The sequence below is a fragment of the Pleurodeles waltl genome, chromosome 3_1 (assembly GCF_031143425.1).
Source record: "Pleurodeles waltl isolate 20211129_DDA chromosome 3_1, aPleWal1.hap1.20221129, whole genome shotgun sequence".
Taxonomy (NCBI): Eukaryota; Metazoa; Chordata; class Amphibia; order Caudata; family Salamandridae; genus Pleurodeles; species Pleurodeles waltl.
The window spans coordinates 839,909,834-839,925,488 of record NC_090440.1 but is presented as its reverse complement, the minus strand read 5'-3'; the positions used below and the strand labels follow the sequence as shown (position 1 = coordinate 839,925,488).

Sequence of the window (15,655 nt, the reverse complement as noted above, 5' to 3'; positions counted from 1 at the left end):
GTTGGATTTATTGAAAAATGCATACAGAGGGCATCTTAGAGATGCCCCCTGTATTTTACCAAATCTTTCAAAGCAGGACAGACTGGTCTGTGACAGCCTGCCACTGAGAGACGAGTTTCTGACCCCCTGGGGTGACAGCCTTTGTGCTCGCTGGGGCCAGAAACAAAGCCTGCACTGGGTGGAGGTACTTCACACCTCCCCACTGCAGGAACTGTAACACCTGGCGGTGAGCCTCAAAGGCTCTGACCTGGTGTTACAATGCCCCCAGGGCACTCCAGCCAGTAGGGATGCCTGCCCCGTGGACGAGCCCCCACTTTTGGTAGCAAGTCTAGAGGGATAATGAGAAAAACATGGAGGAGTCACCCACTCAACCAGGTCCACCCCTAAGGTGACCAGAGCTGAAGTGACACCCTCCTTAGAAAATCGTCCATCTTGTTTGGGAGGATTCAGACCAATAGGGATAGAGATGTGCTCCCCTCCCCAAAGGAAGGGACCACAAGGAGGGTGTAGCCACCCTCCCTCAAGGACAGTAGCCATTGGCTACTGCCCTGTGACCCTAACACACCCCTTATTTCAGTTTTTAGGGGCGACCCTGAACCCAGGACTTTAGATTCCTGATGACCTACAAAGAAGAAGGACTGCTTAGCTCAAAAACCCCGCAGAGAAGAAGGAAGACGACAACTGCTTTGGCCCCAGCCCTACCGTCATGTCTCCTTCTTGAGAGAACCTGCACCAGCGACACATCCTGCAGGCCCAGCGACCTCTACCAACTCAGAGGACTGCCCTGCACCTAAGAAGGATCAAGAACTCCCGTGGACAGTGGACCTGTCCAACCAAGAAAGAAGAAACCATCTTTAAAGGGACTCTCACCTCACTCCAGAAGTGTGAGTCCCCACCACTCTTCACCCAACGCCCCTGGCCTGTGTCCAGAGAAACCAACGACCCAGAGAGGATCCCCAGGTGACTCTGACAATGTGTACACCCTGGGCTGACCTCCCTGCACCCCCACGATGACGCCTGCAGAGGTAATCCCAAGGACCCCCCCTGACGGCGAGCGCCCGGACGAAGATATCCGACACCTGGAGAAGCACCGCAGCCCCCAGGCCCGTGAGAAACCGACCAACGGTGCAGCAGCGACCAGCAGATGGCCCTCGCCCTTGCCCAGTCAGTGGCTGGCCCGAGAAGCTCCCCTCTGCCCTGCCTGCAGCATCTGAGTGACCCCTGTGTCTCTCCATTGAAACCTATTGAACACCCAACACCCTGTTTGCCCACTACACACGGCTGCCCCTGTGCCACTGAGGGTGTGTGTTGTGTGCCTTCTCGGGCTTCACCAGTGGTCTACCAAACCCCCCTGGTCTGCCCTCCGAGGACGCGGGTACTTACCTGCCAGCAGACAGGAACAGGAGCGCCCCCCGTCTCCATAGGTGCCCATGTTATTTTAGCTCCTCTTTGACCTCTGCACCTGACCGGCCCCGTGTTGCTGGGTGTTTGGGGTTGACTTGAACCCCCAACTGTGGGCCACCTACGCCCCAGAGACTGAACTTGTAAGTGCTTTACTTACCGTAATAACTAAACTGTACTTAGCTCCCCAAGGAACTGTTGAAAATTGCAGTGTCCACTTTTAAAATAGCATATTGCCATTTTATGAAAAACTGTGTACATTACTGTTTTGGTTCAAAGTTCTAAGTATTACCATGCAAAGTACCTTTCATTTAATGTACTTACCTGCAATCTGAATCTTGTGGTTCTAAAAATAAATTAACAAAAGAATATTTTTCTACATAAAAACCTATTGGCCTGGAGTTAAGTTATTGAGTGTGTGTTCTCACCTATTGCTTGTATGTGTACAACAAATGCTTAACACTACCCTCTGATAAGCCTATCTTCTCGACCACACTACCACAAATAGAGCATTAGTATTATCTAATATTGCCTCTGTCAAGCCTCTTGGGGAACCCCAGGTCTTTGTGCAAACTATATCTCATTTTGATATAGTATATACAGAGCAGCTTCCTACAGTTTCCTAATCCGAACATGAGTTCCTTCAGAGAGTCAAGCAATACAACAAAAGCAAGCTTCACAATGGACTCAATCCACACTTTTGATGCAACCTTTGAACTTTTGAAACTAACCACAACTATCCGAAGCATCCGCAGGGTGGACTGTGCTCTTTGGACATGATACCAGCAGCTATGCTGTCCGAAGATCTTGAGCTTTCTTACACCAGTGTGACTCCTGCTAGGTTATGAATGCAAGATATTATGTCCTGTTGCAGCCAGTCTCAGTAGTGCAGTTGTTACTGGCTGTCCTGCTAATTGACTTTTGAGACTGACAGACTTAGTGGGGTCCAATTTGGTGTATTTCCACTGCTGAAAATGTTAACTTTTCATTTGTTTTTGGGAGGAATGTAGTCTCCTGATAGACATTTCTCAGTACGCCTCCTCCCCGAGGGTTGTCCCCACATTCATCCCATCCACCACAGGTGTCACCAGTCAGGTGATCCTGCTATTAAAAAGTGCTGCTGTTGCTACTGTGCTGTTCCAGCAGGGTGGATTGCCTCTTGCCCCTGCCTGATCACTTAACCATTTAGCCATTTCAGAATCAGCTTTTGCTTCTGATATATTACACATTCTTATGTGGTCCTCTGACTCAGCTTTATGCAAATCCAAGCAAGTTGACAACTAACCTAGCTTGCTGCTTTTTCACTTGTTCTATTGTCCAGATGATGGCTCATCAGGGTTGAAACGCCGTTGACGTATGTGGCTGATGGAATTTGTTATGGATTTCCTCAACTCAGGGACCTATGTCTACTAATATTATGAATTCACTAAACAACTACTTGATCTGTTCCATTGCCATATTGTTTTTATTAATTCACTAAACAACTGCTTGATCTGTTACATTGCCATATTGTTTTTACAAACATTTTATTATCTGTAAAATCATAAACTCTAAAAATAAATCTAAAGTAATTTTTGAAACAGTTTCAGAATGATCTAATCCGGACCGCCTAAATGTTTCAGTGGTCCCGGTACAAGCCTTTTACGATGAACTAAACTCCTTTTTTATCAAATAAATTAGGACAATCAAAGACAGTATCCCTTCTAGCTCACATCGCAGGCCTCCTCCGTTAGAAGAAAGGAACACCTCCCATCTTAATGTATTTTCTTTAATTACTAGAGATGCCTTGTCAAAATTGTTAACAAAGGTTAAATATGGCTTCCCTAACAATATTTGACCTCCCCTTGATCCAAAAATAATTTTTTTACAAGTTTCCTGATTTGGCGTTGGCCATGCCTAAATCATCCCTTAGCCTAGGCATGGTCCCCCGCACTTTTAAAGAAGTAGTTGTTCTTCCACTTCTGAAAAAAAGCTGGAAATGATCCCTCTAGTCTAAAGAACTACTGCCCAATTTCCCTTCTCCCCTATCTAGCTAAGATCTTGGAAGCCCACATTGCTCATCATCTTTGTTCCTTTATTGAAAGCTCTTCCTTTCTAAACCCCCATCAGGTGGGTTTTCGCCCCTTTCAGTCTACAGAATCTGTCATTCTCTCCGTAGTAGATGATATGAGAGAAGAGGTGGATAAAAGTCCGGCCCAGGAATTGGTCCTCTTGGATCTACGGGTGGCCTTTGACACAGTGGATCAAAACATCCTTTTTGACTGTTTGAAGGCCGCTGGTCTGTAGGGCTGTGCTCTGGATTGGATAAAGTCCTTTCTATTGGACTAATCACAATCAGTCCTCCAAGGTTAACCTCAGCTGTGGAGTACCTCAGGGTACCTTCTTATCCCTCATCTGATTTAATGTTTAAATCCACCCATTGATAAACTCCCTACAAGGCTAAAAGTAAAAATATACAACTATGCTGATGATAGGCAGCTAGAGTTCAAACTAGAGGACAATCAAGAATTGAAAGCATTCTTTCAGAATACCATGATTTTTATCCGGGATTGGATGGATTGCCATCAACTAAAACTGAACTTGGACAAAACCGGGTAGCGATGGTCAAAAACTCACTGCATTGCTGGTGCCCTTCTTTTTGGCCACAGTAGCTTGACCCCACTCCTATTCCAAAAAAAGCGGCAAAGAACTTTGGTATTCTTGCGGATGAAGAGCTTTCCATGAACCCCCAAATTGCGGCAATGAACTCTTCCTGCTTCTTCCAACTCCGCAAAATGAAAAAAAAACAGGACATCATGCAGATTGTTCTTGCACTCGTGATGTCCCGCATTGAGTAAGGCAATGCTCTCTACCTAGGTCTCCCTAAAGGTCTGAATGAAAATACTCAAAATCAAGCAGCAAGACTGGTCTTTCAACAACCAAGATCTTGCCACACTAAACCTTTGTTAAAGAAATTGCACTGGCTTCCAGTTCCACAAAGAACCTTGTTTAAAACAGGTTGCACAATCTTTAAAACCTGCCAGAGCAAAAGTCCCTCCTATGTATCTTCCAAAATACGGAGCTACATCCCCAGGCACATCCTCAGATCAGCATACCTCAGTCTTTTAGAGGTTTCTAAAATACAAGAGGAAAAGGCTGGGAGGTAGCAAATTTGCAGTACTGGCTCCAGGTGTCTGGAACTTTCGCCCGGACAACATAAGAGCAGTCACCTCTTACAATCAATTTAGAACCCTGCTAAAAAAAATGGCATTTCAGACAAGCCTATGATTAATTTCCTCTCCGCCCTGCTGCTAGTGCTCCCAGCGCCATGAAACCTTTCAGTGAATGAACACTTTAGAAGTTTCCTATAACATAACATCTTTTGTATAGTTATCACTGTGTGAGCACATATCGGCACCAAACACTTTCCATTAAAGCTGTAAAAATCACATATTTGCGAAATATCTAGTTGTCCTCCCTAAACTATTAATTGAATGAGCTTTTACCATTTTTGTCTGCTTCTCTACTACATGCAATCTGTGTTCTAGATGTGTCAATTGCCCCTCATTCTAGGTGGTTCTTTGTTGTTAGGTCTTGCCTGCACAGCACACATGCTGGACTGCGAGAGGTATTGTTTACAATTCAGTGGGAATACAACCCTCCCGTAGCATACCATTAGTTTTTATTGTCACTCAATTGCAATCTTTCAATTTCTTAGCTCCTGTAGGCTTCCCTTCCTGTCTTTTGTTAGCTCCTCCCCAGAGCATTAATGAAGTATATGTGTTTTTCTTGTTTCTTCATTGTCTTTTTGCAATGCACACGTTTTTCGAAACTTTTTGGTATTATTCCTGGATGTGCAATGTGCATTCCTACTTTTAACAGAGGCATACCGTTTCTTATTTATGTTCTTATAAGACTCCTTATTTATGTTTCTTTCATTATATCTGCTTTCTTTAATGACTCTATAGTTACTTACACCCACAACTGCACTACTGTATGCCATTCTCCCGATGCCACGCCACTCCATTCTATGCCACTCTTACACCACTTCACCCTATGCTACTCCACTCTACACCACTCTACGCCACTTCAATCTACTCCACACCACTCTACGCCACTCCACTTTATGCCACTCTGCTTCATGCCACTCTATGCCACATCACTCCACTCCCCCATATGCCACTCTACTCTATGCCACTTTAATCTACCCAACTCTACTGTAAGGCAGTCTACTCTATGCCATCTGCCGTCACTCCACTCTACTTCAAGCCACTCTACGTTATGCCACTCTACTACATGCCACTCTACTCTACGCTTTACTGCTCTACACCACTCCACTATTCTACACCACTCCATGCCACTCTCAGCCACTTTACTAACTCCACTCTACTCTATGCCACTCTACTCCACTTCACTCCACTCTACGCCACTTCACTCTATGCCACTCTGCTCTACACCACTCTATTTCACTCTAAGCCACTATACTCCACTCTACCCCACTCTACACCACTCTACTCTATGCCACTCAACACCACTCCACTCCACACAATGCCAGTCTACACCACTCTACTCTATGCCACTCTTCCCCACTCAACTTCACTCTACGCCACTCCATACTATGCTAGTCTTCTCTATGCCACTCTGCCCCACTGTACTCTACACCACTTGACTCTATGCCACTCTAATCTACACCACTCCATTCTACGCCACTCCACTCTACTCTGCACCACCACATGCCATTCTATGCCACTCTATTGTACGCCACTCTGCAACACTCCACTTTACTCCATGCCACTCCACTCTATGCCACTGTACACCACTTCTCTTTACTCCACACCACTCTATGCCACTTTACTCTGCACCACTCTACTATGCCACTCTACTCTATGCCACTTCACTCCACTGTATGCCCCCCACTCCACTCTACATCACTCAACTCTACTCGCGGCCACTCCACTCTATGCAACTTCTCTCTACTCCACGCTACTCAACGCAATGCTACTCCACTCTATGCAACTCCTCTCTATGATACTTCACTCTCTGACCCTCCACTCTATGACACTCCACCCTATGTTGGGAGCTCTGAGCATTGTGTTTATTGCTTTTTCATGTATTCCTCCTTGCAGCGTGTCGGATGGGGAGCTCAGCATGTTGCCTTCCAAGTGGAGGGCAATGGTCCTGCTTGCGGGTATTTTGGGCTGCTGGATCCGGTTGGGCAGCACGTAATTGGCCACAGTATGAGCCCTGCTTGTTCTTGCAAGCTTCCATGGTGTCCTGAGCTGGCTGGCACCATCTTGAAAGATCAAATATCTTCCAATCCAAGATGATGGCCAGTCAATACTGTTTAATAATGTCTGCCGAAACCATTATTGTAACAATAACTTCCAGTGGCTTACTTTTTCCTTCCAGGTCTAATTAAAGGTATATAAGGAGTGGCGGATAACAGGAATGTTGTGTCACACTTGCTTCTTGGTTCAGTGCAAGTTCTTAGTTTTCACCTGTTCTATTTTAATATTTCACTGTGTTTCTGTCTGGGTGTTTTTTGCTCCTCTCTTCCGAGTCCTGCCCTTCCGGAGCTCTACTTTGAATGTTTTTGGTGCCATTTGTTTTTTCTTGCCTTGGAAGTGGTTTCTTTCCAAAAGCATCCACTGATAGGCGTTTTTCTCCATCAGCAGAGTGACTATAGGAAGGGATCACCCTTTCTTTGGAGTTAAGGTCTCTCTGATCCAAACACACCCAACACAACGGGCAATCGCCACACTATGCCACTCTACTCTATGCCAAACCCTTCTACAGCAACTCACTCTATGCTAATCTACTCTATACCAATGTACTTTACAACACTCCAATCTACGATGTTCTATGCCACTATACACCACTCCACATCATTCTACTCCACCCATAGGACCTCTTAGGCACTCTACACCACTCTAAACTACGCCACTCTACTCTATGCCACTTCACTTTATGACACTTCACTCAACTGCACTCTACGCCACTCCTTTCCGCTCTGCACCACTATACTCTATGTCTCTCTACTCTGTGCCATTCTATGCCACTCCATGCCACTCCATGCCACTGCACTCCACTCTACTTCACTAAACACCACTCCACTCCACACATTGCCACTCTATGCTACACCATTCCACTATACACCACACTACACCACTCTACCATGCGTCACTCTACAGCACTCTACCCTATGCCACTCCTCTCTACTCCACTCTATGCCACTGTACTCTATGCCACCCTACTGCGCACTCCTCCAATCTACACCACTCCACTCTATCCAATGCCACTCTTCCCTATTCCACTCTGCTCTATGCCACTACACTCTACATCACTCCACGCCACTCTCCTCTATGCCACTCTACACCAGGCCACTAACATTTAGCCATGATGAACAGCAGCCATGATGAACAGCAGCCATGCTGCTGTACACCATGGCTAAGGACATTGGGAAAGCCAATAGCTCTCACATAGGCAAATCCTATTTGCTTTGCTAGTGCTTGTTTTAAGAGCAGCCCCTGTTTCCCTTATAAATAAATGGGTCAAGGCGCACCGCCCGAGGTCAGTTACAGTTATCATCTACCTGTCCGTGTTGACATTTCAGTCAACGTGGAGGCCTAGAGCCCATGACATAACAGGAGGCACTGCAATATCTCCTCATGCAACCAGTAACACTCTCCTTGGGAAGGGCTCAGAAATATCACACCAGCTTTACATAAAGGATCCATACAAAAATAATCGTGTACCAGGAGAGAATTGGACAAAAATTTACAAAATCTCCGTCAGATGGCCCTCCCAAACCCGTTAACACTTTAAATCTCAAACAGGCTTTACAATTTTGACAACAGTCTAACCTGCAATTAGTGATTTTGCCATCAAATAGGTGAATGACACTTCAATGACAATGTTTGTATACTCGTTAGCTGACTTTTAGCACTGGACTAAATATATTCTTTAATAAACGTGACACTGCCGAAAACTGTTGCTAATCCACGTACAACTACGAAGGTCACTGCCAATTATAAAACAATGGCAACCTGTTTTTCAAAATAATGAGCAACACGCTGCTCTGTATATAACAGTTGCTACTGTTCTCTTTAATCAGACATGTGGTGAATATTAGTCATACAAAACCCTGTACTTTACATTTCGACACGTTGCACGTCCTCTTTCCACCAGCACCTCAAATGTGGCTGTATGTGGACCATGCGTTCAGTGAAGTAAAGAACTGCAGTCTGCAAGTATATTTAAAGGATGTATGTTGAACAATAAATGCATAAGCATGAGGATTTATTTACTGCCCTTCTTTACCAAAGAGGATTAACAAATACCTATATCTTAAATCCTGTGAAGGGAGAATTCCCCTTGGCATTGTAGGGCCACATTGCACTATTTTCCATGACTTCTGGGCGAATATGAAACAATGCCTAGAAAATTTGCCACAACATTTATGCCAACGACCAAGGCAAAAAGTATTGATGAAGCCAAAGAGGCTGGGGTTCATTGTGTTAATGCTGGCACATGCAGATATGCAGAAATGCTAACGGGATGCAGTAGTACATTAAAGCAAAAGGTGACATTAAAAACAATGGAAGATGTTGCGTGGTCTGCCAGCAGGTCTCAAAACAAGTGGAAAATATCTGGGAGGGTGATGACTGTCGGCTTATCTAAAAAAGAGTAACCCTGTAACCCACTCTTTAAATGTAGGTACTGCAGGTATCCTGCTACTGCAGATGTGGAAAGCGAGGCAAGATTTGGCAGTGCAAGAGACAAAGCACTGCGTTGTTAAAAAGCCACAACTGGTTAGTATGCAACATCGACTAACACAATTTATAGTGTTGTAAACAAAATGAGGATTTTCACTTTAGTCACAGTCCTATGATGTTGACACTTCCCTGTGCAGGGCTTGGCTCTCCCGTGGTGTCACCAATGCTTTCTCTTCCAGTGCCTTCTGTGGTGCTGGAAATATATCTTTTAAGGCTCAATTACGAGTCCTGTGAAGTGGTATCTCAGGAAGGATACCACTCTGGGCAACTGTGTGTGTCCTGGTGTGCCAAGGCCTGGAATTATCAGGTCTGCAACCTCCGGACCTCATAATTCCGGGCCCAGAGCCTGGTTCCTGTGGAGCTGCAGAGGTTGTAGCCATCTACTGTGCTAGATCCTTCAGTACAGGAACAGCAGAAGAAGCTCCCCCGGCTGAAAGAAAAAGGAAGCCTCCGCCCTGCTCCTATAACCCTTCTTATACCTCGATGGGCAAAAGGAAAAGCCCTCAACCTCTTACCACCTGCTGCAAGCGGTTTTGGGCCTGTTGTTTCCATCTGAAGGAGGAAAAAACATGTGAGGGTCCACGTGTTAATCCCCATTTCAGCTGGCAGACCCAGTTAACTCCCGGGGAGATACTGGCCAGTATCAAACATTAAGGCGTGTTTTCTCCCAGAGTAGATAAAGTGAATCTTGTAATGCAGCCCTGAGAATGCTAATCCCCCCAATACTCAGTTTTTTCTTTAATATCTTAATATCCTTCAATTGTCAGGCTTGAGTTTTTTTCGACCGCTCTTGCTGTTAACACTTGTGCCTCTAGTCTAGATTGTTACAAACTGCTCATCAAATTAACACCACGGATATGCAAGAGGTCCCGTTCACACATACTGACATCACATGCTTAGATAGGCCCTGTGAAGCTACTGAATGAGGATGTGGTTTTGTTGGATGTTTCCCTGCAAGCCAAGGACGAGGACTCACTTAATATCTGGCTTTGCTGCGTCGGTGATCCATTAAGATTTGGGTCTTTGTTAGCAGCTGAAACTAAAACATATTGATTCGGATCTGCCAAATTTTCTTTATAAACCCAGGGGTAAAAATACCGCATTAAAGTCAGGAACAATGAGCACTAGCGGCTGCACATCCTAAACTCCCCTCCCTCCTCCCCACTCCCCCTCAGCAGCATCAACTGCAAAACTTGAAAAATAAAAGGATAATAAACAAATGACCAATGTTTATTATTGATTTATTTTTCTAGGGGGTGGGGCCAGGTGGGATGACAGGCAGGGAAGAGGAGTGGTGGCGTGAGTGTTGGAAGGAATACGTGGGAGCAATTGGACTCTCAGTCCCAGGAGACCCCTCACCCTGCCTGGAGGTGGGTTTCAGCTGAAGCGCTAGCGCAGCTGTAGTTTTTAGATTCCCAGGCTCCTGCTGCGTGTTTGCCTTCTAAGGAAATATTTGCCATTGTCACAAAAATAGATACTTTTTGGGATGGGGTTACCCTTACCAACACACCATGGTTTCAGTCTCAACACAGTTCTTAGTGAAACTCTGTTCAACCCCTGGGAGAGGGGCACCTGCAACAGGTAAAACCCCGAGAAATGCATGTTACATTCTAGCAGTATCACCAGTTTGAAAGTCAACAAAACAGCAGAATAACATTTTCAACCTAAAGCAAAATAGCCAAAAATATAATGAGCAAAAAATCAGCAAGATTAAATCAGAGAAGAAATGTAGATCTGAATTTTCTAAAGTTTTAAGGCAAAAACTGCTTAGAAAAGTAAAACACCAAAGTAAAATATGTTTGCAGTTGACCAGAAACCAAGTATGATTTCAGGCTGACTGCAATGCCGTAGAGCACTATTATCTATGCAGTGCCATACTAGAAACTGCACATTTTAACTGGATGCACTGCACTTCCAGAGCTCCTTAGCAGCCTTAGGAGGGCACATAGTATTATATAAACCATCCTAAATAGTTAAATAAATAAATAAAGCCCTTTAATTTGAAATGTCCTCCCTGTTCACTGAAGAAATCTACCTGATCATCAGGAGATACCCTGAAGCCCACCACTCTTACCAGGACTAAGCTATGTTCTCTTGTCATATTCTCACATTCACAGATGTTGCGTCCATCCAAGCACCCTAAAGTAGCCAAGTAATTTATGTGACATTATATAAGTAGCATAATAATGATAATGAAATTGGTTCCTTCATCAACACATACTGGTTAAGAGGGGGATTTCAAATATGACATTTCTAACTGGAGACTTTAAAGTTAGATTGAGAACATATTGACCAAAATGAAAGACATTGTATTTCGAAGGAACTATCAGCACATAGTTCAGCCCCTGTGTTTTCCTTGGTAATTCATGTACTAGTTGCTTAGCTAAATTAGGATGGTCAGTTGTGGAGGATTCCCCTTTATCTTCACCATGCATCAAGAAAATCTTTCATTTGTCTAGATGAAATGAGAGAGTTGATCTAGCGCCTTCCTCACTGCACTTCATGTGACATCACTCCACCATCTATTACATTTCAATCATTCTTTCTAATGCATGTCTTCATAGTGCCTTTGATGCTGTGCCTCCACCTGTGCCTTCAATTCATCTGCATGTCTGAATTTCATTTTGTTCTAGAGTTACATTGGTAGAAGGCAGGGTGGTAGTCCACAGAGTATCTATTATCTTAAGTTTGGTTCGAGTGCTTTTTTGATCCATGAACAGCTGGGATTCTTGTCACTTCAAAGCTTGTTGAATAAGACAGTATGAGTTGAACAACTGCAGACGTATGGCTGATACTGTCAGAAACCGTTATGAACAGTACAGAGTACTTTGAATTTGATTCTCATCTTCACGTTTAATCAGTTGAGATATTTCATGGCAGTTTTAATGAAGGTGCATTTTTAAAGATTCAAACACATTCTGATTGTCTAGTGTGGCAGCCTTTGCTGTCCTTACCCTACCTAAGGTCACTGGAGCTATTGTCAACACCAGCCAACTGTAAATTTGGAGAATTTGCTACATATTTCTGGTATGTTTCATAAAATGTTTACCTTGTCTGACGCAGCTGGAAATGTCCTCAAGATTTATGGTTATTTAAATAGGAATATCTCTGGATTTACACAACAAAATGATCTTAATTGTGCCTCTATTCAAGCAGAAGTTCTTTCATACACTTCTAGATGTGATCTAGATTTTTGCTGAATTTTATGTGACGTTCCTATTTCTTCTCCAGTTGCATGTGGATACGACTTTCTTAGTGGTACATTTAAAAGTGCACCCCATCCTGTTCTGGAACCTACATTAGTGGATGCATGGCGATGTTGAACAACAGTGGCAAGATGAAGTATCCTTGTTGCTCAACACATGGCACCATTAGTATAAATATTTCCACTGACACAAAACACTTGTCTGCTGTTCGCCTTGCTATAAATTTCCATCATTATTGTGTTATCTTCATTTAAGAGGGTGAGCATGAGAGCCATAAGTAGTATGCATTCCTTCTGGCCAATAAGTTAAAAATACATTTAAAATCTACATCAGACATTGTATTATGTGTTACGTGAGTCATTTCTTACACAACAGATAATACGTTTCACCAATAACTGTTTTACATTGAGAAAAGTTATAATAAAGTAAGAAACACTTATTACTACATGTGCTTACTGCTTGTAACTCATAGCTATGTCTGCAAAGTACTTCCTTCTCTTGCGGTAGACATTGTCCTTGAAGCCCTGAAGGAGAGAAAGTTACAAGAGTTGTATTTGTGTAATACTCAATGTGTCACAATGATCATTTCATTCAGGTTTGTACAATATTGAAGATATTTCTTTAGAGAAGAATACTCCATATTGGTATGTCTGCAGAACCTAGCATTATTTTGTCAGTGTCCTACACCTTGGTCCACGAGCATTCAGTCCCACCAAACAATGATGACTGTAGATTAAAGTCTATTGATTCTAGCTGGACATAAGCAATGTTTTGTTCATACCCAGTGACTGGTTTGAACATTCCACAGAGGGTACATGTTTGGAATCTCAGTGGAAAGTTTCTATAATAGCTATGTCGGCCTTATATGGATTCCTCGAACCGGACCTCAGATTGTACAACTGAGACCTGGTGATAGAAGCAATTCACCCATATAATGCAGCTCTTCAGAACTAAGATCAGAATAACCTCTAAATTAGACTCACTCCTTCATCTCTGGGAGATTCGCACCAAATCTATAAAATGCTTATGCTGATTATGGGCAGTTAGCCAAGCTTGGCTGCCACTGAAACGTAAGGATGGTGCTGCCAATTTCAGAGTTCACTCCTAACCACTTTGCAGATACATAACAAGCAAAGAGCATCTGCCATAACTATAATACCAACACTGTGCTGCCTCCCTACCAGATCATACATCACCTACCTACATACTACAGGTATGAACCTCTTCAGGTCCAGAATGAAGCAAGGGTTGTTGTCTGGTCCGTACTTGGCTCCAGGCTCTCTACTGTCTCCGGCCCTGAGTCTTCCCTCGCCTCTCCACATAGTTCATTGTTTCCATGCTAAAAACAGACTTCACAGCCTCCAAATCAATCTGGACATTAGACGCTCACCTCTTTCTGCGCTTAAGACATCTTCGTAATTCACATTCTCATTTAGGCCCTCATTACGATTCCGGCGGGCGGCGGAGGCCGCCCGCCAGAATTCCGCCCTCCATAATACCGCTCCGCGGTCAGAAGACCGCGGAGGGTATTATGAGTTTTTCCCTGGGCTGGCGGGCGGTCTCCAAAAGACCGCCCGCCAGCCCAGGGAAAAACTCCCTTCCCACGAGGATGCCGGCTCGTAATAGAGCCGGCGGAGTGGGAAGGTGCGACGGGTGCTGTTGCACCCGTCGCGTATTTCACTGTCTGCAAGGCAGACAGTGAAATACATTTTGGGGCCCTCTTACGGGGGCCCCTGCAGTGCCCATGCCGGTGGCATGGGCACTGCAGGGGCCCCCAGGGGCCCCGCGACTCCCCCTCCCGCCATCCGGTTCCCGGCGGGAGAACCGCCAGGAACTGGATGGCGGGAGGGGGAGTCGGAATCCCCAAGCTTGGAGGATTCCTTGGGGGCAGCGGGAAACCGGCGGGAGACCGCCGGTTTCCCTTCTCTGACCGCGGCTAAGCCGCCGCGGTCAGAATGCCCCGCGGGGCACCGCCGGCCTGTCGGCGGTGCCACCACGTCCCGCGGCCCTGGCGGACGTAATCCGCCAGGGTCGTAATGACCACCTTAGTCTTTAACACCAGGTCTTAGGTTCTCATTTAGGAACTCAAATCTATCAGTGATTGTGGAGCACTGACAACAAGACATGGTCTGCAGCTGCTATCACAAATCTTCATCTGCATAATAGCCCTCAAAGTGTCTTTTTGTGTTTGGTTGAGGATTCCTTTCTTCCCATTCACAATCCTTGTAGACTGAAGCATCCATCAACCCAGCCTACAATACCCTGTCAATCAAATCATTCATCCAGCAGTGGTACTGGACTCCAAACCCTCCTTTTATATCTCCCAGCTTCTATGGAATGCTTACAATTTCTCACAAACTTTACCATTGCTGTATGTAAGTGTTCCAGCACCTTCAGCTCAAGACATCCAGCCCACCCCATTACAGGACCTGCTCTGGCAACAGCATATGTCAATCCCCAAACTATTTCTCCTTGGAAACGTTCTTAGCACCATGAATCCCCTGGAGACTTCCTTTTACTACAACTTGGCTTTTCACTAAGGGGAGTTGTAAGCCTAGACACCTCTGAAACTCAACCCCATTTATCTGACTGCAACTCTATTCAAATCAATAATACTTGGACACTGTTATATAATGAGTAGAGTATGGAGTCCTACATAATACAATGGATGATGGTATGAGTGAATACATTATTCTTTGTCTCTTACACTTTTTCAAGACTCATTCACACCAGAGCATTGCTCAAAAGATCACATATGACCAAACTGTTCAGACACTGACCAACCTACATTTATAAATTCTTCCAGACCACCGATGGAAACAAGTTGGACAACTAGTCCACAAAAGTGGCAATAGTGCGCCGTATAATGTGAATTTAATGATAATATTTTAAAAAGCTCTGTAGCTCTAGCGTGTCATTTGTTTTAGTGAAGCAAAGAGTTGTCAATCTTTGCCTACCAGCACTTCACAAGATGGGATTCTAGCCCTGTGTGCCACATAAATGGTAATGGTTGACAAATGCAGGCATAATGTTTTTATTTTGAAAGTAAGAAACTACATGTAAAAGTTGTAAAATTTACCCATTAAATTTTGCATGCATTGGAATTTGTCATGTTTTCCACCAAGTTAATTTTGGCACGTTCAAATTGATACAATTCTCCAAGGGAATATTGGGTGGATGATGTGTTTACCACATATGTTAGAGTTCCAATCCCTGTGCAAACAGAAATGCCACAGGGATCACAATTTATCAACCCTAAAATGTAATCTGAGTATTAGAGGTACTGTCAGTAGC

General features: G+C 44.4%; 1 protein-coding gene across 2 annotated transcripts in view; it reads right to left on the bottom strand.

Annotated features, from left to right (window-relative positions):
• TPH1 (tryptophan hydroxylase 1) overlaps positions 1-15,655 on the bottom strand; it is a 159,947-nt gene that overhangs the window by 59,105 nt on the left and 85,187 nt on the right. For both annotated transcript variants that reach the window (XM_069223755.1, XM_069223757.1), the window contains one exon: positions 12,818-12,885. In XM_069223755.1, coding sequence (XP_069079856.1) covers positions 12,818-12,885 — 68 coding nt within the window. The remainder of the gene's footprint in view (positions 1-12,817; positions 12,886-15,655) is intronic.